Consider the following 25,132-nt stretch of genomic DNA (forward strand, 5'->3'; position numbering starts at 1 on the left):
CTTCTTTCTTTTAAATATTGATTTTTTATAGCTAGATGTTTGATATAATGTCTTAATTAAGAGCAACATCTTCTTTAAGTTTTAACAATAATAAAGTAAGAGTCAAATATTAAAGGAAAAATTGTTATTGTCTTAAAAAAGATTCATTCATAGAATCAATTGTTAATTTGTTATTAATAAAAATATTAGGACAATTTCGTCTACTCACATATTTCAATTGACGTTAGTTAACGACGTTAATCGAAGAGATATTAAAGTAATTTTTAAAAAAAAAGGAATATCAAGTGTAATTTGAAAAAAAAAAATACAGGAGGTACAAGTGTAACAAAGATATTAGGACAATTTTATTTGCTTATATATTTCAATTGACGTTAGTTAAAGACGTTAAAAGGAGAGAGATAAAAGTAAAGTAAAAAGAAGGGATATCAATTTGAGAAAAATAAATAAAGTGCAAGTATAATTTACTCTTATTTCTATATTATTTTTCACCTGTCTAGAAATACTATGTACCCACGTATGTTTTGAATTTTCCCTCATAGTATCGGGGTTGTTAGGGTGGGTATCCATGTTACATGTTACTTTCTTATGTATATAAATATAAATATGATAGTTTTTTTCTTTTTTTATTTATGATGGCTGTAACGAGTAGGATCTCCTAGATTTCATGAAATAACAAACATGCCAGAAAAAGGGTTCAGGTCCATAATTTGTTTTGAATTTCGAGTGTTGTTATTCTCTCTGAAGAACTTCAATCATTGTTTAACAGCCATTGTCATACAACTTTATCCAAATGGACGTTTAAATTCCAGAACCAAACCATGGTGATGTGGTGGTCATTATCACTCTTCATTCATTGGTAAACAATCATAATTTACTAACATAACACACAAAAATTGAGCCAATGTGTAGGAAACAAAATTCATAATCGCTCAGATGATTTCTCCGGCATGCACTCATACCAGCTACAACATAAATCTAATGAAAGTACCGATATATAGTCAGAGACCTGAGTCACCTATCTTTCCAAATCAGATGCACCGACTGCCTCATTTCAATTCTTTCTATCCACCAGTACAATTATAAGAAAAACTCATCACAACTACAAAGAAAAATTATAGTGTCAATGCAAACAAGAAAGGAATCATGATCAAGCATCTTTACTTGCATTGCTGAAAATCATAACCAAGTCACAATGACAGGTTTAGTAGAGAGAGGTTTGGGCATAATGGGTAGTTTACACTTTACAATTGATTTTTGACAAAACGCAGTAATGTTGCTTGATCTATGGAACCAACCTCAACAAGTGAAACAAGGCTTTAGTGATCGTTATTATCATCAATATTTAACTGAAATTTTCCACAAAAAACTCTAGCACAGCATAGGATTGAAATAATAATGTAGTCCATATTATATTTCACAAATAACTCTAAAATGAAATGTTCACATTCCAGTGAAATCACAACTAAAACATTCCACTCAACATTAATCTTGAAGCAAAATACTTCATTAAGAAGTAAGAACTCACTGTTACACAAATCAAAGCTAAGAAGAAAAAACAAAATGATCATATTAAAACTACAAAAATAATTCTATTTCACATGTAACTTGTGAGAAATACAAGCCTCTAATCATGGGAGACATGATCAGAGTCAAAATGGATTCATTTGACATCATAAAAATATCTAAACAATGGAATGGGAACATAATTCCATTTTACTCCATCCCATTTCACTACTCACCATCAGATGTCCAAAGACTCCAAACATAATAAATAAACCATATAACATGATATGATGATTGGGTTTCCATCTATTTTGGTTGCCCCAACTAGCTTGAATTTAAATCAACGCTGGTCCTAAACATTCCTTGGCCACAATATGGCATTGTAGAGACTGATTTTTCAAGAACCTTGTGCTTATGAGTTAAGAATACATTTTTTTTTTGTATCTTGAGGCAGCACCTTATATGTTAACCATCTGCAGAAGGCTCGTGCAGTTTAGGTAGCAGCGGGTCCAATTAAATATTGATTAAAAAGGGGGCTATATGGCTTGTGGACTGGTGGTGTTCCTAGAAACAGTGGTTTGTCAACTGTTTTCCTGCAAACCCAGATCCTGCTTTCACTCTGCCGTAGCTTTGGGGTATCTTTGGTATTACCATGGCTAAGGAGATGAAATTTCCCAAATTTATTATTGAAAAAGATTCTAAGGCTGCTCAGCATCTAGTGGTTAAAAAGAGTGAAAGGACTCACCATTGCTACGAGATTATGTAGGATATCCGTATGCTTGCTAATGGTTTTGAAGCCATCCAATAATCACCACATAAATCAGAGGATATAGACTTGCTCATCAAGTCAATTCCTAGAGTTGAGACTCCATCAGTTCACTGAGGTGCCTTCATTTCTACTTTGGTTTTTTCATATATAAAAAATGCATTAGGTACCCCAAGCTCGTTACAAATTGACCATCAGCTGGATAATAACATTATAGCCTCTTTAACAAAACAAAATATCAGTTCATTGTAGCTTACAAGAATTATTAGAGAATAATGCACATTTGAAGAAAAATAAACGCCCTTACCATGTTTGAAGGACACCCAATCATACAAAAATATGTACAAATAAGACTAGCAATCCATAACTTAGAAAAGAACAAGACTAATGCACCTGATCCAAATTCTAAAGATTTTATCACAGCTCTTATAGAAAAGTCATACCATTTACTTTGTATGTATGAGCAAAATTGCACCTGAGACAACATTAGTTGCTTAAACACAATTCTTTAGCTGATCTCCTGCCCCTTGGAAGAAAACATAAGAAAGAGCAAAATCAGCAATGAAGATGCCCACAAGAGAAATAACAACAGCTGAGGTTGTTGATTCCCCAACACCTTTAGCACCTCCTAAAGTTGTAACTCCCCACGCACAACTCACAATAGATATGATAGCACCAAAAACCTGTGACTTGATCATTGCACTAATAATATCCCATGATCTGAGAGCTCGCTGAGCGGAATCCATGATAATGTTGATGCTCAACCCATAAACACCATCAGCAAGAAGGGCACTAGATGCCATCCCTAATGTAAAACACAACAGGGTCAAAAGGGGCAAAGCAATACAAGTGGCTAACACTCTTGGCGTCACCAGATAATCAACAGGGTCTGAACCAAGAACTCTTAATGTATCAGTTTGCTCAGAAACCTGCATAGTTCCTAACTCAGCTGCAAAAGCACTTCCAATGCGCCCTGCAACCACAATTGCTGTAACCACAGGACTTAGCTCCCTTGAGAAAGCCAGAGCTAAAACCCCACCTACTGATCTATTTAATCCCAACCTGGTGAACTCTCTTACAAATTGAATGGTGAAGGCCATGCCCACAAAAGCCGAAGTTAAAAGACACACTCCAACTGATTTAGGACCAACTCTCTCCAGTTGCTGAAGAGTGTTCCTCCAATGAATCTTTCCCTTTAGAGTCTTGACAACCACCTGCCCTGCCAGGATTAAAACTGATAACCCCCTCCACAAGTACCTTGGAGGTGACCAGTTGCTGAGAAATGTCGGTGACATGCCATTTGGAGCATGGTTTGTGTTCATTTCATCATCTACTGAAAAAGCAGATGGATGGTTGTCACCTGTGTTATGAAGCACATACAACCTGTTTGGTTTTATGGGGCTGGGAGAAATATAAACACGAGGTCTCCCATTGAATCCACATTTCCGACCCAGTTGAGAGGGATATGGTGCACGGAATTTCACAGAACCCTTACTCTTCCCATTTGTACTGATGTTTCTGCAACACAATTTTGTTCTATTTCACATTCAATAAACATAAATTTAAGAAAACAGACATAATATTATAAAAACGAGGGGGAAAGGGTAAGCATAAACCTGCAAGAGAAACAGAATAGAGGATGACTATACGATGTCGTTTGCATGGTGAGATCCTTGACTAACAGACTCTATTTCAATTTGGGGTCATCCAATCTATAAGAGAGTAATATATTGAACGAAGCATAACATTATCAAACAAGGTATTATTCATACTCATAGTTGGCACTAAATAGTTTTCACTTTTCACAAAGGAAGCTTCCGTTTTTTGTGAAAATTAACTAAATATATGCAATGTACATAAAGAAATTTCTCTATAAAGAAATTCTAGAGAAGACTCTGATGTAGAAGAGTCAAATAATCTTACATTCTTATGTACATAAATCAAATTCGCTTACCTAGAATGATTCCTTGTGCTCCCCTATAGTAAAAACTGGTTAGAGTCCTGAACCTTTCCTGCCCAGCTGCAACAGATGTGATGCTATTTTAAGTAATATAACACAAACAAAATTGAAAATAAATAAATAAATAATAAGCTGCAAATAAATGAGTTCAACAATGTAATTCACCTCAATTTTGGTTCTCGTAATTGTTGTGTTGAGTTCTCAACTTTTATTTCCACCCAACATTGCCAAGTCTGATTCCAAGAGTTAGAGCTGCAACCAAAATTATTTTCATAAATGCACTAGCAAACTAAAAATAACCAATGATTGCGTCACTGAGCAACACCACTTATGATCTAGACGAGCTAATACAAACTCTTAGCACTTGTACTTGATTAGCAGTCTACTTTTGAACAATTCAGAGTAAAATTGTTGTTTTTTAGAGTAATAGAAAGGAATCAAGTTCACTTTTTTCACATCATAATAACTATCTGACTCATCCACATAAAATTACAAGGATTCACAAGCTAAACCCTAACATTGATTAACCACTCTGAGTATGGATCCGCAATTTAGAAATGAACTTGGCTTTTCCGCATGAAATTAATAAATTAACAACAAAAAAACATCCAATTAACTAAAATCAGAACTATATGAAGGTGAATTCTATTGATTCGAGAAGATTTATAAATGTCTGGGTAATTTACTCTAAAAGATTTGTACAATGACATTAGCTCAGGCATTTTATCAAACAGGTAGTAGGCAAATACGCAAGTTAGATAAATCACAAGAGCTGCCAGAACCCGGCCAACAAAAGTTATCAACTACGACTCAACGTGATATAGGAAGATTCAATCATCGATACAAACTAGAATATGATTGCAAATTGGAACCAACAAAGGGAATGAACTACACAAACCATTAACTAACTAAACATTAAGTTGTGAATAGCTTCAGGTTAAGAATCAAAATGAGAGAAAGGATTACGCGTGCGTGAGCTAAGAAGAACAATCACCCGAAAAGGTTATCGTCGGGAAGGAAATGCGGACACCACTGACGGAAGTGTTTGAGATAAAAAAAATGAGAAACCCCTAACGCACCCAACCAACAAAACGCACAGTTTAGACTGTTCAGCTATGGGTTTCGGTTTGGTTGGGAGACATGGATCGGGTCGGGTCAGATTATTGGGGATTATTCAACAGATTTCGAAGGAAAAAAAATACTGTTTAAAGATAACCATCATGATAAAAACAAAGTTTTTTTCTTGAAATAAATGTTTTTCAATAATTTATATAGTGTAATAGCCTATGATATTTTCTCAATAGTAGTTTTCCCTTCAAACACGTTATTCCTAAATTATTTCAAAATTTTGTCATTTTTTTCCTTTCAGCTTTACACATCTTTTTTTTGCAATATATATTATGTAAAAAATTAATTAGCAGTCTGCTTTTGAACAAATCGAGTAAAATTGTTGTTATTTTAGATATAATAGAAAGAAATCAAGTTATTTTTTTTCACATGATAATAAAAAGAGCAAACCATAATAATTTATGTGTTTAAAACTTATTACACTCACACTTCCTTCTTATTTTCATCTCACACTAAACTTCCCTAACCTTTTGACATCTATTACCCTGTGATTTCCTAACCCTCAGTCACTCTTAGAAACCCTACTTTTGGTGTGTTTGATAGAAAGAAAAAAAATATTAGAAAAATTTAATTTTTCTATTTTTGACAAAAATATTAACATTAGTAGCAAGGGTATTTTTGACATCTTATTTAAAATTTAACATCTTAGTGATGATTTTGGGGAGACAAAAAAGAAATATATTATAAGGAAAGGGATGTGAGTGTAACCAGTGGCAAAGGGAATCAATATAATTTGCTCTAATAATAATAGCCAGCTAACTCATTCACAGAAAAATACAAGGATTCACATGCTAAATCCTAACATTGAACAACCAGTCTGAGTATGGATCCGCGATTGAGAAATGAATTCGGCTTTAATTTCCGCATGAAATTAATAAATTAACAATAATAAAAAAAATTACCCAATAAACTAAAATAAGAACTATGTGAAGGCGAATTTTATTTTTTATTAATTCGAGAAGGAAACAGAGGGAGACACAAACACTAAAATTAGAACTAAAATGATGATGTATCCTCTTGTCTTCTCCTATAGGATTTCTCTACATATGAAAATTTGATTGTGCATATTTAAATACACGAAACTTGTGGGAGATGATATTTTTAGTCCTCCAACTTTTCTCATTTTTTGATTGTACGTATAAAATTCTTAACCAAAATGTGTAAAAAAATCTCATTTAATCCCATAAATTGGTTTGGATGACCATAAAAAAGGAAAAAGAAGAAGAAGAAGAAAAGCTCTTATGATAGGGATGGTCATGTGAAGGGTAAATGATAATTATATATGCACACAGGAATGGTTAACACTCAGCATATCCTCATTGTTCCAATATTGTACTAATTTGTGTTTTGCTGTGAAAGGACGGTAGGTATACGGATTCAAATTCATCGATCAACCTATTAAGCTGACGAATATTGCGGGTAACAAGTTTTTTGAACATACTCCATTAATGGACATGGCAGCGGACTTTATCTACAAACTCATGAATTATCTGTTATCCAATGTAAAAATATTATTAATTTGTTATGTTAAAATTTTGTTAATTTATTGGGTTTATGAAACATTTGATCTATAATATTTAATGGGTATCTCTTATACCATTTTTGGTTATATATGATTTTTTTGCTTAAAAAAATGATTTTTATCTTTAATTTATGTTGTTGTTAACGTTATATTTAAAATATTGACATATTTTAGTTTTAAAAATAAAATCATTTTTTCTTTTTTTAATTTTATTCATTTTTTATTTTTTAATAAATATTTTTTCCAAATTACTATTTGGACCCATGAACCAGTCTCTTTATTCACGAGCTCTTACAGTTAGCTATGAATCTTAAAAAAGATAACTTTATTTTGTAAATTAAACTTATGGGGTTCATCTACAATGCTTGAGAATTGGTGCAGTCCATATAACCACCATAGCCGTTTGTGAAAATACAGCCGAAACATGCATAGTAAACAGGCAATCGTGACTTGAAGGATATTGCAGCTAGCTACATTACGTAACCTTTCCAGATTGAAATTTTAGCTTGATTAAGACAACATATTTTATATTATATATCAGCTTTGCTGATTAGTTAAATTCTTCTTGCACGAACAATTACGCACGAGATAGACACTGTTTTATTGAATAACTTAAGTTAAAATTTGAAAAGTAAGTCTGATGTATGACGGAAAACATAGTGGATCATTGATACTGATAGAAGGATTTGTTGAATTTTGTCTAGTAATATTTAGAATTTCTTTCCCTCTGTATATATTGTGGCGATTACAAGAGTTAAGTATTTGATTCGTTTCTCATTTAAAATAATAATAATAATTATTATTGCATAAATTTCATTAAAAATAAATTATAAGATATAAGGAAAAATGAAAATTAATTTAGTCATCATGCACATACAAGCATGAATCACATTATTCATTGAACTAAAAAAGGATATTTAAGATGACACATGTTGCAAATCAGACACATATCAAACCACTTGGGATTTCCTTATCGATTAGCTAGGACAACACATGTTGTAAATCAGGCAAGTGATGAAATCTTATTTTATATAATATAGTAAATAAGTTAATTAAATTTTTAACTAATTTCATTAAATATTTTTATCAACTCTAGTCAGCTAACTTAATATTTAATTTTCAACTTGTAATTTCTAGTTTTAATTAACTTATGAGTTAATTTTGCAAATAACTCCCTTAATTAATATCCTTACAAATAACAAAAATAAACAATAAGATAAGTGAAAATGAGAATTAAATTAATCATCAATGCACTTACATGCATGAATCACATTATTCATTGAATTAGAAAGAAAGAAAAAAGGTTCAGATCAAAACAACATTAGCTAGAAGCAATAACAACAAACTATGGAAGCGAAAGTAGCTAGGATGATGTAGGGTTGCGAATCAGTCACATATGAAACCATTTGGAACTTTCTTGTCGCAAGTGTTGATAAGCTTGGTAAAGGAAATGGGAATATCAAGGTTGATGCCCATAATGTTTGCTTTCAGGGCAGTGCAAACACACAATGCAACTTCAAAGTCATAAAGGCCTTCGATCGCAGAGCAACAATGTGTCTTTAAAGGTAAACCCATCGAAAAGTTCATCCATCCATTAAGAATACCTGAGCACACACCTAGTTTGAGAACGTCACGAGGACATCCCGTTGTTGCATTCAACGAAGGAGTAGAAGTAACTGTAATAGAAGTAGTAGTAATACTCGTGTTTGTTACGGGTGGACACTTGTCACATCCAGAGACAAGTGCAAAGAACATAACAACATTAAGTGCCACAATAACACACATTTTGGGAGCCATCTCAATATATTGATCACCCTCACTAGCAGTTAAATAAAAGCAATACTAGTTAAGTACTAGAAGAGTGTGTTTGTGAAGAATGTAAAAAGATTACTTATATAGTGTTAATGAGCCTAAAATTAAAATGGATCTTGGCACACAGATCTTGAGACTTGGTCTATTTTTTCTGAATCCATGGTGAGTATGATTGATGGAATTAATCAAGAGAATTACTCAAAGTCTATTTATAGCATTTGCACGTGGAATAGTAGATCTCAATGCAAATGATGAGAAATTAACTAGTGAGAGCTAACATTGTGCCTTGTCATAAGGTATTTGTTTGCATTGGGTGAAAAGTTCAACTCCCCTTAGTTCTTACATGGTTGCATGTGCTTGCTAATATAAAGATGTCACCATGGTTTGGAATATTATGAAAAATTAAACCGTTTAAAATAAGGATGGTCCCGAGATCAAATGTCGGGTTCATGAGTTAGTTATGCATAAAAAAATGTGTTGGCATCTTATTATGTTCGTTCTAAAATGATTATTTTTAATTAAAATAAAAATTAATAACTTTAAAATTATTTTTACCCCTCGAAATGAAATGAGAATATTATTTGAATATTTTATTTATTATTAGTAGTATTTTTTAACATGAGAGTTTTTATTATTGAAGAGAAATTTACTATTATGAAAAAGAGCATTGTTATTTATTTGTTATCTTTACAAAATATTTTTTTTTTGTCTTTTGAACTTGACAGAAATGACTCTTACTCATATATATCTTCCGATGCAATAGAAAATAATCAAACATAATTTTTTTAGAAAGTATTTGCGTATTGATATTATTTTATCATTTTAATCCTTCTAATTTATTTTAAGAGTTTTGATGACAATCAAATCAAGAGTGCATCCAAAGTGATTATCATTAACCAACAAGTGGTTGGTTTAAGTGGTATTAAACTCAATTTTCTTAAATAAGATCTTAGATTTAAATTTTATGAATGAAAAAATATAGTTAGGAGAGGAGAACCCCACTATAATTAGGTTTCTTGACAAAAATTAATCATCGACAAAATCAATAAATACTTTTTACGAGCAGCATAATTAAAAAAAGTGATTATCATTTACTTTTAAATAACTTTCACAATAACCAAATTAGAAGTGCACCCAAAATTACTATTGCAAAAGCTTCTTATTATATATTTTTATGTGTTTTTTCTTCTTTTAGATTTTAAAATGCTTTTGTGATAATCAAATTAGATGTACATCCGACTTGATTACCGTTAAACCCTTTTTTGTGATTTTCACAATAATCATGCATCCAAAAGTGATTATCTCTAAAACTTTATATCTTTTATAGTTACTGAATTCAAAGTTCATCTAAAGTACTCAACACTAAAGCTTCATTATTATTATTATTATTATTATTATTATTATTATTATTATTATTATTATTATAAGAAAAAAAAAATAGAAATACTGCAATAGCAAGCACCATAACATACACCACTAAGTAAAAACGAAAGGTAAACAGAAAAAAACCCATGTGGTGTGAGATGCGCGAAGATGGCTTAGGTGATGGACTTGGAATGACTTGTGGGTCTGCAACTAATATCCATTTAATTATGTCTCTGATCCACTTTAATTAATTGTGTAGGATCTCTTAAATCCCAGTTTAATCCGTACTTTGTTAGATTGTAGTCATTAAAATCGGAAGGGAAGAAGTGATATGTACTTGTTTCTTATGAGAAAGTAAACATAGTAGACTAGAGTACTTCTCCAATGGCCAATCATGATATAACAAGAAGTGCTTAAATGTTTTAATTAACTTATGAGTTAATTTTGCAAATAACTCCCTTAATTAACCTCCTTACAAATAACAAAAATAAATAATAAGATAAGGAAAAATGAGAATTAAATTAATCATCAATGCACGTACATGCATGAATCACATCATTCATCGAATTAGGAAAAAAAAAAAGGTACGGATCAAAACAACATTAGCTAGAAGCAATAACAACAAATGATGGAAGTGAAAGTAACAAGGATGACGCAGTGTTGCGAATCAGCCACATATGAAACCATTTGGAACTTTCTTATCGCAAGTGTTGATAAGCTTGGTAAAGGAAATGGGAATACCGAGGTTGATACCCATAATGTTTGCTTTCAGGGCAGTGCAAAGGCACACTGCAACTTCTAAGCCATAAAGGTCTGCGATTGCGGAGCAACATTGTGTCTCTGGGGGTAGACCTGTCGTAAAATTCATCCACCCATTTAGAATACTTGAGCACACACCTAGTTTGAGCACGTTACGAGGACACCCCACATCGGACGAGAGAGTAGTTGTAGCAGTAATAACTACAGTAGTATCGACACTCGTGTTTGTCACGGCTGAGCACTTATCACATCCAGATACAACTGCAAAGAACACAACAACATTAAGTGCCACAAAAACACACATTTTCGAAGCCATCTCAATATATTGATCACTCTCACTAGCAATTAAATAGAAGTGATATTAGTTAAGTACTAAAAGAGAGTGTTTATGAAGGATGTAGAAAAGTGACTTTTCTAGTGCTAATGAGTCTAAAAATAGATTGTGTCTTAACCCAGATCGTGAGACTCTATATTTCTTAATTTCCTTATTCCATGGTGAGTTTGATTGACGAAATTAATCTAGAGAATTACTCAAAGGCTATTTATAACATTTGCACGTGGAATAGTGGGTCACATTGTGCCTTGTCATAAGATATGTTTTGTTTGTATAAGTCTAGGTCCTTCCACTAACATTGGCTACCACTAAGTTATTTTTTTGTTTGTTAGCATGTATAAAAGTTGGACGGGGATTATGATTTACTCCCACTAAAGGCAAACAGTACGTGTATGATGATCACGTTGTGGATCAATCTGATAAATTTGACCCGAATACAAAAAATAAAAAAATATGATTGAATCAATTTAGCCAGTAATACAAGGTAGAAAATGTTAAACACAATCCAAAATTAGGTCATATGGTAAGTTTGCATGTTTTGGAACTGATTGGGGGGCAATTCGACTCGACCTCATTGTTCTAAAAAACATCTTATTCTATGAATTTTATATTATTTTTTATGAATGTAATATAAAAAATTTATATATATGCAACCTAAAATTTTCTCTCTAACTATGTTTAACTTTTTAAAAATCATTTTTAAGGTTTTAAATTTATACTATTTAATCTAATTATATATATATATATATATATATATATATATATATATATATATATATATATATATATATAATCTAAAATTTTCTCTCTAACCGAAAAAAAATACAACTCATCACAAACTCAATTTCCTAAGATTTCGAGTACCTAAGAGCAAAGACTACAATTTTAGCAAAAGCAAAAAAATAAAGGACTTCATAAATAAAGCCAGAGGATTGACATTACTATCATTAGACCATTATTTACTTGCCAAACCAAGTGCCAATGTGTCCATTATCTTTTTTTTTTAAGTGTGCTTATCATTTTAAGACAACAATATATGTACCTCATTATTTACTTACGTTTAAAACATTTTAAATGTTTTAATGTCATATGTGATGAATATTCTTCTTTTAATTCGATCTATTTCATATTTAAAAATCAATAAAAATTCAAATTCTAAATCATTTGATTAAAAAATACAAGTTATTATCACTTGTGTCTTTCATTATTTTTAATAATATAGTAAAAAAAAATAGAACCCCAAGTACCTGAAAAAAGACATGTTCACACGCCTATTTAAATTAATTTATTTTATATGAAAAATAATGAAAAAACTTTAAACATAAATATTTATTTTAAAATCTAGTTTCAAGCATTATATTAATTACTTTTGAATGTTATTTTTGTCTATTTTGTATTTGCTTATTGCTATTTGACAGTATTGTTCGGAGACACGTTAGAAATTACTAATCAATAATCAAGAGTGATTCGTGGGAATGATTTTAGTACCATTAAATTCATAAAAACAGTTCTTACCCTAAAAGGACTAGGCCGAGCTAACTTGGATTATCCATAAAAGCATTTGGTTACAACTGTATTGTCATTGCAGATAACAATTTAACACGAATCCTAACAATTGAATCCAATCTAAATTATCAACCTTTTCCGAGCAAGATCCAGACATAATGAAACACAATTTATCATAGCAATACACAAGTTACCTAACAATCATATGTACTGAGTAAATAATGTCATAATCTGTTTGTTAAAGGATCAAATTGAGTAAATACATCTTTCTTTAACTAAAAGAGAAAAGGGAGTCCGTAATGAAAGTAAATTTTTTTTACACAATTATCTAATCACAGTCCATCATATATGATAAATTGATTAACTTTTAAAATAATTATCTTAAAATAATTTAAATATTGATTTATTATTAAATGATCGTGTAAAATTATTTTACACTATCAAATACATAAACATTAAACTCTAACTAAAATGATAAATTTCTCTATTTAAAAAAAAAAAAAAAGACACTACGGATCTTCACGTAAAGGATATGATATGACAATTTCTCTTCTCTGTATAACAAAGAAAAACGTTGAAAGTTTAATACAATTGACCATGATAAAATTTGTAAGGAAAAAAAAATAACAAACATGAAACAAAGAAGAAGAAAAACTCCACAATTTTTTTTACAGAAATTTAATTTGATACGGACAATTCTAAGAAATGTGTATATGAACAATAACAAATAAATCTGCACCTGCTCGTACCCTGTCCAAGGCACTAGCTATTCTTAGTATACTAAACATATTCGAGGGGAACCTCTCTAGAGCACACTATTAGTAGACACTTAACGGCAACATAGCCTCTTCAAATATTATACTGCTTGCATATTCAGTGGCTGGAATCCATAGCCTTTTATTCATCTGCAGTTATGATGATATCCATTTAGGCCTAAAACCAAATGCATGAGATACCCACTGTTATGATATGCCAAGTTTTGCTATGTTATATAAATTAAGATTTATAATTTATAATACAATCCAAAGCAAGCTTCCTAAACAAACTGTCGAGAACCAACTTTGCTTAAAAACTTAGGTAGAAGTCCAAGAATGGTTCTATATTTTCCAACATATATCTTCTCATTTAAGAGGCCATAAGGCTTTACAGTGTAACAATTCCAAGAACCACTTTTTATCTCACAAAGAAATTTAATTTAACCATGAAAAATGAAGGTCATAAGGGTTGAACACTTGCGACCAAGTCAAGCACCAAATATTATTTCAAAGGTCTACTTTCTTCAAAATCTTAAAGAGAGGTATGCAGTCATACCTTCGCAAGTTGAGGGTATTAGTATTACCTTAGTCACAGATTCATGAATTTTATATTCATAACAAAAATGTTGACAGGAAAATTTTTATAATTATAATAGTGTTTCACAATTAGCCCAAGTTTTTACAAGAAAGTGAGTCTGTTTCAATGTATAGACTATAGAGAATGAACTCAGGTAAGGTGCTGGATTACTACATAGAAATTTATACCAAAAACCTCGAAACAAAAGATGAATATTTGAGAAAAATCATCTAAAATGTAATTATAAGAGACATCAACATCCAGCTTCTTGTGTAAACTAAACCAAATTGATTAAATGAATATATAGATGTACTGAACCTACCTTAACCTCAGAAAGGGGCCTCAAGTGATTCTTCCCAGACATCTCCACTGGCATTTGACATATCTTCACCATCTTCTTCCATGGAAAGCCTAATATACTCTCTATGTGCAAAACGATCCCACTCTGTCAAATTTGGATCCTCACGTTCCTAAACAAAATACCCTTGTTGTAATCAGAATTTACTAACATTACTAAGCCTTAATTGTTAGTGATATAGGATCTTAATCTTATTTTTACCTGACGTATGAGAAATGGATCACGAGTCTCGAAAGTAATAAACTTGTTGAGATTGAAAAGAATATTGAAAACATTTCCAGAAAGTTTACTGCCTTTAACATCTCGTAATGTGATATATCCCTCATTCTGCAAACGTAGGACAGTTACCACTTGCTATACTGCAGAGGAATGAAACAAAAACAAGTAAAAGAATCAAGACGCAAGAACAAGAACAAAGAAAAACCTCTGGTCCAATCATATCCACAATCTGACACAATATATCTTCAAACAGCACAGGCTCTTGGGCCATGCACTCCATCCGATGCAACTGCTCCTCATAAAAGAACTGCATTTCATTAGGTGTCAGCACTCCATTTCCATCCAAATCAATGCATTTGAACCTACAAGATTTTTTTTTGAAAATGTTGAGTTTCTATTAAATGCAGCAAATCAAATTCTGAATTTGCTACCAAAATACTGAATTTACAATCTATAAATATATTGAACCCTCCAAAAACTTTGACTAAGCAGTAAGTTCCAATAATCTTAGAACAAAACTCTAAGTTAAATTAGGCATGGACAACTTGCTCAAATGAGATGTTGATTAAATTAAAGAACATCACCAAATGTGTAAATTGCTACAAATGATGACGTGCTTATTATGCATCAAGAAATGCTGGCAACATAATCTACTATTAGTTGAAATTTATTAGGACTTATGAAACTATGTGTGCGGCTAATAAATCAGGGAATGAAAATCTGTTAGGAACCACCAGCAGGCTTCAACAAAGAAACCATTACAGGTCTACAACTGAAGGCCCGAGAAACTGAGCCCATATTTCCAAACCGGAAATAATAGAGGGAAATTAGTTATAGAGAGCGAGGAGTGGTCCGATATATGTAGAGAGGAGAGAGTATAGGGTCATGCGTATGAAATTAATGGTTTTGGGAGTCAAGGAGATATTCTCAGGCTTGAGAGATCTTGTTAAGCTCTTGTTTCTTCCTCATTACTTCCGTGCAGAGATAGAGTTTATGTTTTACTCAAAAGAGTTTCTATCAGTTGATGCTTTCATTGACAGCCAATTGACATAGAATAAGTGTATTTGAATAATAGAAAATAATTAGCATTTTTTTGTGATCCAAGCTGTCATATATCAGTCAAGACATATTATTTTCTATTGCTGCTAAAAGGATTTTCAGTATTTAAGAAGGATTGGAAGTATACCAGTATTCGAGACTAGGTTCGGATGACTTATCTTCCTCGGCAAGTATAAAATAAACAAAATCTTCATAGTTCATCTTCCCTTCAATTTTACTGGTAAATTTCCTTGGAACCTGGCACAGTTTAAGCATACATAAGAAAGTACGTCAATACGGAACTGTTTTGAAGTCATTATTCGGGGAGGGGGGGGGGGGGGGGGGATTTGAAATGATTGATTTGCAAAACAAATTCCACATTTGGGATACTTTAAAAATGAATAGAACTCATTCCGTTTAAGTAATTTACTTTATTACCCTAGAATATACAGAGTGGGACTAAACTAGTAAGGGCAAAATTATCAATTTAAATAATTAAAGCTAAAATCAAAACCAACCAAATTTCAGTGGATTTTTAAATACACATAACTTAAATAAAAAAAAAGGATTTTAAAAATCTAATCGATTTATGACTTTCCAAATAAAGAAATTTATTTATAAATCAAATCAATTCATAATGTTGTTTCAAACACACTAACACTAACAATTTTCAGTATGAGGCTTGCTATAGCCATACACAGTAGAGCAGGGCTGAACAAGGCACATTGTCAAAGATGTAAAATACCAACAGACCTGGGAAAAAATTCTATCAACAATCCGATAGGTAAGAGAATGGTTCCCATATTTAATAAGGTTCTCTCTATCAATGAAAAAGTCATGATCTGTGTCGAGCTCCCAAAATTTGCAGTAAATGACATAAAAATGCTCATATGAGAAGTACCTGAAATTCCGTAAGATAATTAATGAAGCAAATAAAAAGACAAGAAAATTTCAATTCTACAGAGAGAACTAAATTGAAAATGAAAGTCAATCATGAATTTGCAACAACTTTGGGATCAAAATACTCAAGACTGAACGTCAACCAAGCACAACAAGAAGAATAAAGGTTGGCCCACATATTAGAGCTGGGTTAGAGTAGTTACTGTTCTGTTATCCAGTTCAAATAATAGCTATTGAGTCAGCTCAGTTAGATGGTTAGATTTCTGTGTTATATATATATATATATATATATATATATATATATATATATATATATTCAGATCTAGCTGACAGAGAAAAACAATAACAATCAGATTCAGAACTCAGGGAATCCCCATTTTCTCCCAGCTTTCTTTTCTGACCTTGAATTCTATCAAGCTAGGTTCTTGATTTCTCTATGGTGTTTTGCTTGTCAACGAGGTTTTAAGAATGCTTTGAACCCTATAATTAAGGAACATAATTTGGGTGATGGATTCTTGGAGAGATCGATTGCTAATTAGGATGATTAAACATTCCTGTATTATTCAGCCAGCAGTTCATATATATAGAAGCATAAGCCAAACACAATTGGTTCTATTAGGATGACCAAATATTCACGTGTTATTCCTCCAGCAGTTGGTATAAATTGAGATTTGAGGCATAAGCTTGTTCTTCAACCCGAAATGTTTCTATATTTTCTCTCTCTAACTCTTCCAAACTTCTCTTTTTATCTAATTGAAAGTAAAAAGAAGAAATGAAAACAGAAAACATTTTCTTAAAAGTAAACAGACCCTTAAATTTAATTTGTTCAAGTTTTTAGCTAGCCTTTCACAATACAAGGGTAGGAAAACAACAATTCATTGAATTCAATAATGGCACGGAGCAAGATCATCACTTTCTCAAGGCAAGGGCATTATTCTATACTGTATAGGAGTTCATGCGAACAAACTACAGAAGGAAATTTCCAGGACAAAAAGGGCATGCTTTCGATAGAAAATCTAGTGCTTTTCAGCTAAAAAGCCTTTACCTCAGTACTTTGTTAATATCCTCTTCCTCATCTACATGTAGTATTGCATCAATTAGGTTCCCACGTTTCAATTCCCTCAGTGTAAGTCGGCCATTTCCTGATCTATTCATGTAGTAAAATATTCTGTGTATGACAGTCTCAGCTGTTTAAGAACAAAACACTTAGCAGTGAGAAATAAGCTGATAACTTTTTTATAACAAATGTAGAAAAGGGATAAATACAAGAATATGTTATAAAATATAAATTCTTAAGTTGAACCTCAGTAAGACAAAAACTCCAGAGACATTACATGTCTAATATGGAAACTCAATTGTGCTAATTATATTACAACGACAACCAACTCAGACTAAAAGACTCTAAAGTTGAAATCCCAAATATAAACCCTAATCCCATATGCTCCCACTAGGCAGGTGAGAGACTAATTTCCCAGGGTACAGTCAAGTTTCAAAGCAAGGAGACCAACAGATGATGGCACATTATAACTTTATATAAATATCATACCCTCATAATGACTTAAGTAGTGGACATAGTAACCAAAATTTTAAAAAAAAAATCAGACCTAAAAGAGACATCATATATCTGTAAATAATTTTTTTTGTTTATACATAAAGTATCATTGAACTGCATTATTAATGTGTTAAAAATAAGATGAGTTTTATGTCATATTAGTGAGCCACAGGCCAGACTTATACTGATATAATCCTGCACCCATAGTTTATGTTTGAATATAGATGCAGACAAGGGGAGCCTAATCTTTCAAATTAATCAGTAATACAATCTACTACTCTAGTTCATTTTCTATCCATCTTTTCCGTGCACTCCCTTTCCAGATGTTAGCTAAAGCTGGTTTCTCCAAGGAACCCAAGCCACCATCAGCTGCAGCGAAAAAAAAAAAAAAAAAAATGGCAATCTCTTTAAAGAGGCCAAATTCCCTCTCCTTCAACGGTACAAGGTGGATAATGGCCTGATTTAAAACAGAAAAGTTACAAACATCGTACACATTAGGACAAAATGGTGTTTTAGGTTTAGTCCAGGATTTGTTTATTTTCTGTTCTGTTTTTCAAGATGTTGGACAAAATTCAGATTGGCTAGTAGTGAATTGCTATTTGATGTTGGGTTGTTGATTTCTTGATGTGAGGATGCTGCTTTGTTCTTGATGTGAATTTTAGTGCTCTGGAATGATGTATTGGTATTTTTACTGAGATTTCCAATTCCAAATGAGGATAAAGAATGCACCCCATCATGGCTATTTTACAGATAGAATGTCAGACAGCCTGCATTCTATCATGACCACTCCAAAAAAAAAAAGAGTGGGAAAAAAAGAAAAAACTAAAGGAAATCATATCTTGATTGGAAAGTCGCATTCCCAGACATTCACTAATAAATTAGCTCCAAAACAACGTACTAATAACAGACATTCCAACCTTGCCTATCAGAATTAAATGCACTCCAAAAAAATTAGGTGACACTAGTGACCAGGATATCTACTGATTTACCTAAAACAAATTTTAAGAAATAAAGACACTCAATACACAACTCTTTATTTAATTAATATGACCATACCATATCTTTCCTGAAATTCAGGCGTGGTTTGCAAAAACTCCAATCCAGGATGAGTAGACAATAGTTCCCTCAGGACAGGTTTGAAATCATCCTACAACCAAAATAGAAAATTTGAATATCTATTTTAAAAGCTCTTTGTAAATTCATGTTGAGAGAGGAAAAATAGCAAAAACACTTAGGACAGGAGGACACGTATATGACGTATGGCAGCTTATAAAACAAAGCAAACCTGTACAAGGTATGTTCGATATGGTTGCTTCAGTATGGTATATATTTGTGTGGGTAAATCCATAGCTAACATATTGCCCCGAATCCAATAGTCTATAAATTGATCCCTACAATATATATGTTAAGAAATAGAGACATTAGTTCAATAGGCAGTAATGCCAATACCAAATGTACTCAAACAGCTACATGGTAAATTTTGATATCTAATCAGTTGACATTTCATTTCTCTAGGAAAGCCAGACATGGTACATGAAGATAAAAGACATTTTACACAAACAATAAGAATCATAGTAAAAATCATAGTGCAGAAGTGAGGGTGATATCCATCCCAGCTACATGTTGAAATTTGAAAATAATAATGATAATCATCTCAAAACAAACAAAAAAATAACTAAAAATGTAAAACCTTGAACAAGTATCAAAAGATCTTATAAGCATTCAACTTTATGCCCAAATGATATCTAGTAAGCAAGCAATTTTGCTCTTTAATATACTTATGCATAATGAACTAGTCAGGGGTAAGAAATTAAAAACACTGACCAAGCAACTATCAAATGACTCATAGAAGCACAATAAACTTCAGTCTCAAGAACAAATTAACAACTGCATTTTACACTCCTCCAGCCAAGGTAGTCAAACTCAAGATACTCAGGAAGGGAAAACAGAATCCTAAGTCATGGAATCATGACACAAAGCATAAAATTCATACATGTGCATAAAATAGCATAAATAAGAGAAAAATACCTTTATAACAAACATAAAATACTTAATTAAGCCTAAATTTATAATCATAAGCATAAGAAAGTCAATAAATAAAGTCATACAAAACTCATAACTCAGTCATAAGTCACAAACAAAACAACTTAAGCTGTAAGTGCCTACTGCAGTACTGTCTACTCCTAGTACAAAACACCAAGCACTTAAATACTCCACCAAGCATCCCATACTACTAGATGTGGGACTTAGACACCCCATCATTCCCAAGTTCCTAATCCTATACAGACCCAACCCCTCAAGGAGTATAACTCATTCATCGAGAAAGTAAACAACTTTCAAAAACTCATTCTGTCTACAAACATCTGGCAGCTCTATTTTTCAAAAACTCAAATCTATCATATGTAAAAAAAAAAAAGTAATATATATGATAGATTTAGAGTTAAAACTTCAAAATGCTTCATCTGATGCAATAAGAAATTTGGTACCTTGTTATGGATCCAGTAAAATTGACATCAATCTTTTTGAAAAGAGCAGTGGAGAAAAATGAGGGAAGTTTGCAGAGCTCTTTTGTAACAGACTTAAATTCTGCAAATCAGAATACAGATTAACAACAAAATTTGAAAAAAGAACTGGACTTTCTGCATATAAAACTATCATAAATGAGAATATAGAACTAATTAAGTCATAAATACAATGTTCTCAGTGGGAATTGCTCACCATGTAATTGTAGACCATCCAAATGACCATAAAATCTACTATCAATTTGATAAATGAAATGCTCTTTCATTTCACTTGGAGGTGGACGGCCATTTTTGAAGTAGAACTGCAAGCATAAAAGTAAAGCTAATACTGTAAAACAAGGAATTAATTCTTTGTACATTTAACCAAAAAAAAAGTATAGAGAAAAAAATAAAGAATCAGTTAAGACAATAAAAAAATACCTGCGGAATGACCTCCCTCTCCCTTACAGGTTCACTGGCTAATTTTAGTGGAGATCCTAATGAAGGACTATTTCTCTGTTTTGTGGTACGTGGGGAACCAGATGAGCTGCGTGGTGAAAGTGGTGGTGTACTCCCAGCAGGAAACAAGGAAGGTAGAGAGTTGATTGACAGAGCATTTGTATTTGTTGAGTTCTCAAGTGCACTCAAACGAGCTCCTGCCTTTGCATCAGCAAGCAATGACTTAACCTGTTTTCATAATGCATCAATGAAAAAATTAACCAGATACGGATGAAAGGAACATACAAAAAAATACACCAAGAAGAATTTTAAAAAATAAGGGTGATGTTTTGGAGATGACAATTCAAAAACTGAATAGAATATCTCAAGTACTATTACTGCAAAACATAGGAACTCTATAGTCTATATAGCCTCGCTATTAAGTTTACACTATTAATGAGAAGTTTATTCCTTTTTTATGGTTATTTAAGTTTCATGATAACCATTTAATGTATCTAAAATAAAATGTCCTATTAATACTTAATCCAGGCCTTGTGTGAATCATGCAAGAGTTCAACCACTTCCACCACAATGCATAAGAATATTTAACAAAGGAAGTAAGGAGCAGGGAAAACAAAAGGAATATTAATCCCAGTCATCAAAGACTGGAAAATAACAGAATTGTTTGTTTTATTAAATAAGCATGAAGGACAAATTCCCCTTAATACTTAATCCAGGCCAGGCCAGGCCAATCATTGATTTTCAGATAGCACAGAAGACCCATCAAAACAGAACCGGATTAAAACAGAGAAGAGCTCTGGACGCAGCAGAATCAGGCAGTAGTTTTGGAGGAGGGTTGTGAGAGGTTGAAAATGAATACAAGCAGTTGCTTTTCTCGGTTCTCTTGGTGTTAGGGTTTGTGAGCATTGGGTTTACGGGCTTAGGTTTGTAGAAAACCTGACATGTCAAGCAGATAAAAAACTCTACAAATCTGCCAAGTTTACGATCTGTGGGCCAATTCTACAGATTTTCAGTACTATGGTCATGTCATGAACTCGCCCAGGCACCGCAGAAGCATAAAATCGTATGTTTCTACGACTCAGCATGCGATTTTAACTACCATGAGCATAAGAGCTGTATAATTCCTAAACTAGAACCCCTCTATCAGATGGTGATTAAAATGACCACGAGATAACAGTTGTTTGTCTACTTCAGAACTGTTATTCAAGACATTGGAGACTACCTTTTTTATGGTTGGGTCATTGAAATCTTAAAGTTCCATCAAGGCACTGAGCAGGAGATGGAAAGGTTCATTTATTGCGTTTAAATTATAAAAGCATAACTGGATAGTACCGTTTCAACTTTCAACATCATAGAATCAAAAATCTCTGCCAAATGGCAATGAGCTCAAGGTTAGTATTGTACTCGACATCGCTACTTCATAAGAAAGAAAAGGAGTGCTCAAGCAACAAGTTATTCAAAAGAGAAGTGAATACAAATGATCTTTTAATTACAATCATGAAGCTCAAGAGATTCACTGTCTCCAGCAAGATAGAAACACACTTAATTATTATTCAAAGGCTTATTTTACTATTTACAGAAGTTTTCTATTTAAACAGTTGTTTTAGATTATTGATTATTAATATCTCCAGTCACATTTTAGTTCAATTCTGCAAACTGAAACCCCCATGAAACAAGAAAAACACTCTCAATTTGGGGGTTAAACACTTTACACATCTCTCTCTCTCTCTCTCTCTCTGCACCAAGCCCACACTAGTAAAGTGAATAGCCAAAATCATTCATAGAAAAGCATAAGTGGTTCAGTTCAAATGAACTACGAATGTAGTGTGTACCAGGCGACAAGTATCTGGAAGCGAAAGCCACTGTGTGAATAGCTCCTCAACAACGTAAGGACTCGATTTCAGTGCAAAAGGAGACACCTCCGGAAGCAGCAACAAATCTGGGTCCAAAGACACCAACTTCTCAGTTTCCTCCACATCCATCACAACAACACAATTCCACCTCTCATGCACTCAACAACCCTAATTCAATCACAAATTCCACAAGCCCCACCAAAAACCCTAAACCCCACTTTTTCAACAATCACTCCGATTCCTCCCCCTACCCTTCTTCTACCACTTGGGTCAGCAAAACCCAGTAACCAAGTCAGCAACTTTCAGCCATAAACAATCATCGGTACCGGAGAACAACAACACATAGGGTCCTGTTGCGTCTCTTCATCCAAACATGTGTAGAAACGAACACGCCCCAGAATTGAGAATTCCAGGGAACTTGAATACAGAAGACGAAAAAATGGTTTTGGTGAGAATCAGAGAAGAAAAAAAATATGAAAAGGAGGAGAAAATTGGAGTGTGAAATAGAGGGAAAATGGAGAATCAGGAGGGGGGGAAAGAGAAGAAAACCCTTGTTTGGTTTCGAGGTTTGAAAAAAGGAGTGAGGAAGAGAAGAACGAAAACAAAAAACAAAACGGTAGTGAAGTGATGAATGAGAAATCAAAAGAAAGAAAAGAGGTAAAATTATGAAACAGTAGAGATAGAGAGAGAGTTGTATTTATCTGTTGTGTCCGTGGGCTGTGCTGTGCTTTGAGCAGAGAGAGAGAGAGCTGTATTTATCTTTTACACTGGAAGAATATTTTTGAATTTTTTCGGGTGGGAAAAATAGAGAAAACTATTTTTTTTCAGTTTTAGTTTGAGGGTTTTGTCTGATGATATGAGAAAACGATTTCATAGGATGGTGTATTGTTAACATAAAATAAATACATATGTATATTTTCGTTTTGAATTTTAAAAATAAATTCATTATAACAATTTATTCATAACTAGAGATATTCGTGGTATAATTTGATTTAATTTTTTCATAAAAAGATTATTCGAATCAAAAATAAAAATAATATATGATTTGGTTTGAATTTATTATCAAATTCAACAGTTTGATTTGCATCAATTTTTATGATTTTTACTAATATTATTTATTAAAATTTATATATTTTTTCATCTTTTTAAACATCAACCAAACTTATTAGTATACTAAACATTTTAAATAAAACTTTATCAAAATTTAATTCATTTTAAATTAAATATATTTTAAAAAAGTCACACGAAAAGGAATATTATATATATATATATATATATATATATATATATATAATGTATAATATGAAGTAGTATATAAGTGTTGTGATTTGATTTTATATTTTTATAATCTTATATATTATCTTTTAAAATATAATATATAAGATTATATAAAAAATATAATAAATTAAAAAAATAAAATTTGAATTTTAAATTATTTTTATATCAAACTTATATTAATATTACATTTTACATCAAATATTAAAATGTGAGAGTATGTTTTTTATTTCAAGGATCATGATTAGTTAATAGTAAATTTTAAAATATAAAAAAAGTTAAATAGTGAATTAAAAAATAAATGGAACAATTTAATGAAATAGGTAAAATAGGGAGAAATATTTTTCAATTAAGTTTTTTTTTTTTTGTTTCTAAGTAAATTATATTTGTATTATCTAAATAAAAGTCCTCTCGTTTGATTAAGAAATATAGATTATTATCTATGACTAATGTTCCATTTTTATTGACTCGTGAGAGGAGAAAATTATGCATAAAATCTAATGCCTTGTATTTCTTTATTAACTACTATATTTTTCATATATTAATCAAACCATTAAAAAACACCATACTTCTTTGTTGGTGTTTTCTTTCTTCTTACTGCTAACTTTTTGGGGTTTCAGACAAAGATCTTTTCTAATAATTCTTTATAGTAGTTTATACTTCGAAGTCCTACCTACTTTTCTTTCGATTCCAACACTTGGTTCAAACTTTCATGCAGTCAACCAAGTAGCAATGATTGTTATGCATTAGATGGCATAGAGTTCTTACATGCCAGTAAGCTAGCTTCATTACAAAAGCTTAGGGTCTGATTTTTGTCATTGTAACTTTGTATCTGCAAAATGAAAATGATCATTTGTCTTTGGTCGTGCTTCTTAAATCATAGGTTGATCTTACATTTGGAATTTGTGTTGTGCCGAGATAAAAGATAATCAAAACATACGCGTTTGGATGACAATTTGCAGCTTTGAATAATTGATTTTATTTAAAAAT

General features: G+C 32.0%; 4 protein-coding genes across 10 annotated transcripts; all 4 read right to left on the reverse strand.

Annotated features, from left to right (window-relative positions):
* Nucleotides 1-1,569: 1,569 nt before the first annotated feature.
* LOC100782794 (protein TRIGALACTOSYLDIACYLGLYCEROL 1, chloroplastic) lies at nucleotides 1,570-5,374 on the reverse strand. Of its 6 annotated transcripts, XR_001387013.2 has the most exons (6): nucleotides 5,224-5,374; nucleotides 4,395-4,481; nucleotides 4,224-4,289; nucleotides 3,886-3,981; nucleotides 2,249-3,805; nucleotides 1,570-2,159 (listed from the first exon to the last, which is right to left on the reverse strand). XR_001387013.2 is itself a non-coding variant. In XM_014772894.2 (5 exons), the coding sequence occupies exons 4-5, from the start codon at nucleotides 3,930-3,932 to the stop codon at nucleotides 2,764-2,766; spliced, it is 1,089 nt and encodes a 362-aa protein (XP_014628380.1). In that variant the 5' UTR covers nucleotides 3,933-3,981; nucleotides 4,224-4,289; nucleotides 4,395-4,481; nucleotides 5,224-5,374; the 3' UTR covers nucleotides 1,570-2,763. The 6 variants fall into 6 exon arrangements, 5 of the variants coding, with proteins under 5 accessions (XP_014628380.1, XP_006606380.1, XP_040869386.1 ...); XM_014772894.2 differs by having other exon boundaries at nucleotides 1,570-3,805; XM_006606317.3 differs by having other exon boundaries at nucleotides 1,570-3,787; nucleotides 5,224-5,373.
* Nucleotides 5,375-8,265: 2,891 nt separating this feature from the next.
* LOC102666478 (14 kDa proline-rich protein DC2.15) lies at nucleotides 8,266-8,676 on the reverse strand. Its single transcript, XM_006606868.1, has one exon. It carries the CDS (start codon nucleotides 8,674-8,676, stop codon nucleotides 8,266-8,268), a length of 411 nt encoding a protein of 136 aa, XP_006606931.1.
* A 2,047-nt stretch (nucleotides 8,677-10,723) lies between these two features.
* LOC100783327 (14 kDa proline-rich protein DC2.15) lies at nucleotides 10,724-11,119 on the reverse strand. The gene has a single exon (XM_003555473.3). It carries the CDS (start codon nucleotides 11,117-11,119, stop codon nucleotides 10,724-10,726), a length of 396 nt encoding a protein of 131 aa, XP_003555521.2.
* A 2,069-nt stretch (nucleotides 11,120-13,188) lies between these two features.
* On the reverse strand, nucleotides 13,189-23,600 carry LOC100804366 (serine/threonine protein phosphatase 2A regulatory subunit B''beta). Of its 2 annotated transcripts, none has more exons than XM_041013436.1 (13): nucleotides 22,847-23,600; nucleotides 20,997-21,242; nucleotides 20,773-20,878; nucleotides 20,541-20,640; nucleotides 19,340-19,445; nucleotides 19,111-19,201; nucleotides 17,548-17,689; nucleotides 16,356-16,503; nucleotides 15,751-15,860; nucleotides 14,770-14,926; nucleotides 14,547-14,672; nucleotides 14,310-14,457; nucleotides 13,189-13,560 (listed from the first exon to the last, which is right to left on the reverse strand). In XM_041013436.1, exons 1-12 carry the CDS (start codon nucleotides 22,994-22,996, stop codon nucleotides 14,317-14,319), a joined length of 1,623 nt encoding a protein of 540 aa, XP_040869370.1. In that variant the 5' UTR covers nucleotides 22,997-23,600; the 3' UTR covers nucleotides 13,189-13,560; nucleotides 14,310-14,316. The 2 variants fall into 2 exon arrangements, with proteins under 2 accessions (XP_040869370.1, XP_040869369.1); XM_041013435.1 differs by having other exon boundaries at nucleotides 13,189-13,588.
* Between the last annotated feature and the right edge of the window lie 1,532 nt (nucleotides 23,601-25,132).

Source organism: Glycine max, chromosome 20 (assembly GCF_000004515.6).
Source record: "Glycine max cultivar Williams 82 chromosome 20, Glycine_max_v4.0, whole genome shotgun sequence".
NCBI classification, from domain to species: Eukaryota; Viridiplantae; Streptophyta; class Magnoliopsida; order Fabales; family Fabaceae; genus Glycine; species Glycine max.

Excerpts from the sequence above, each read along its gene's own strand:
- LOC102666478 (XM_006606868.1), bottom strand. The coding sequence starts at position 8,676 with ATGGCTCCCAAAATGTGTGTTATTGTGGCACTTAATGTTGTTATGTTC.
- LOC100783327 (XM_003555473.3), bottom strand. The coding sequence starts at position 11,119 with ATGTGTGTTTTTGTGGCACTTAATGTTGTTGTGTTCTTTGCAGTTGTA.
- LOC100782794 (XM_014772894.2), bottom strand. The coding sequence starts at position 3,932 with ATGCAAACGACATCGTATAGTCATCCTCTATTCTGTTTCTCTTGCAG. Across the intron at positions 3,806-3,885 it reads CTATTCTGTTTCTCTTGCAG|AACAAAATTGTGTTGCAGAA; the intron begins GTTTATGCTTAC and ends AATGTGAAATAG.
- LOC100804366 (XM_041013436.1), bottom strand. The coding sequence starts at position 22,996 with ATGGATGTGGAGGAAACTGAGAAGTTGGTGTCTTTGGACCCAGATTTG. Across the intron at positions 17,690-19,110 it reads TGAATTTCAGGAAAGATATG|CTGAGACTGTCATACACAGA; the intron begins GTATGGTCATAT and ends GTTCTTAAACAG. Across the intron at positions 16,504-17,547 it reads GATATTAACAAAGTACTGAG|GTACTTCTCATATGAGCATT; the intron begins GTAAAGGCTTTT and ends ACGGAATTTCAG.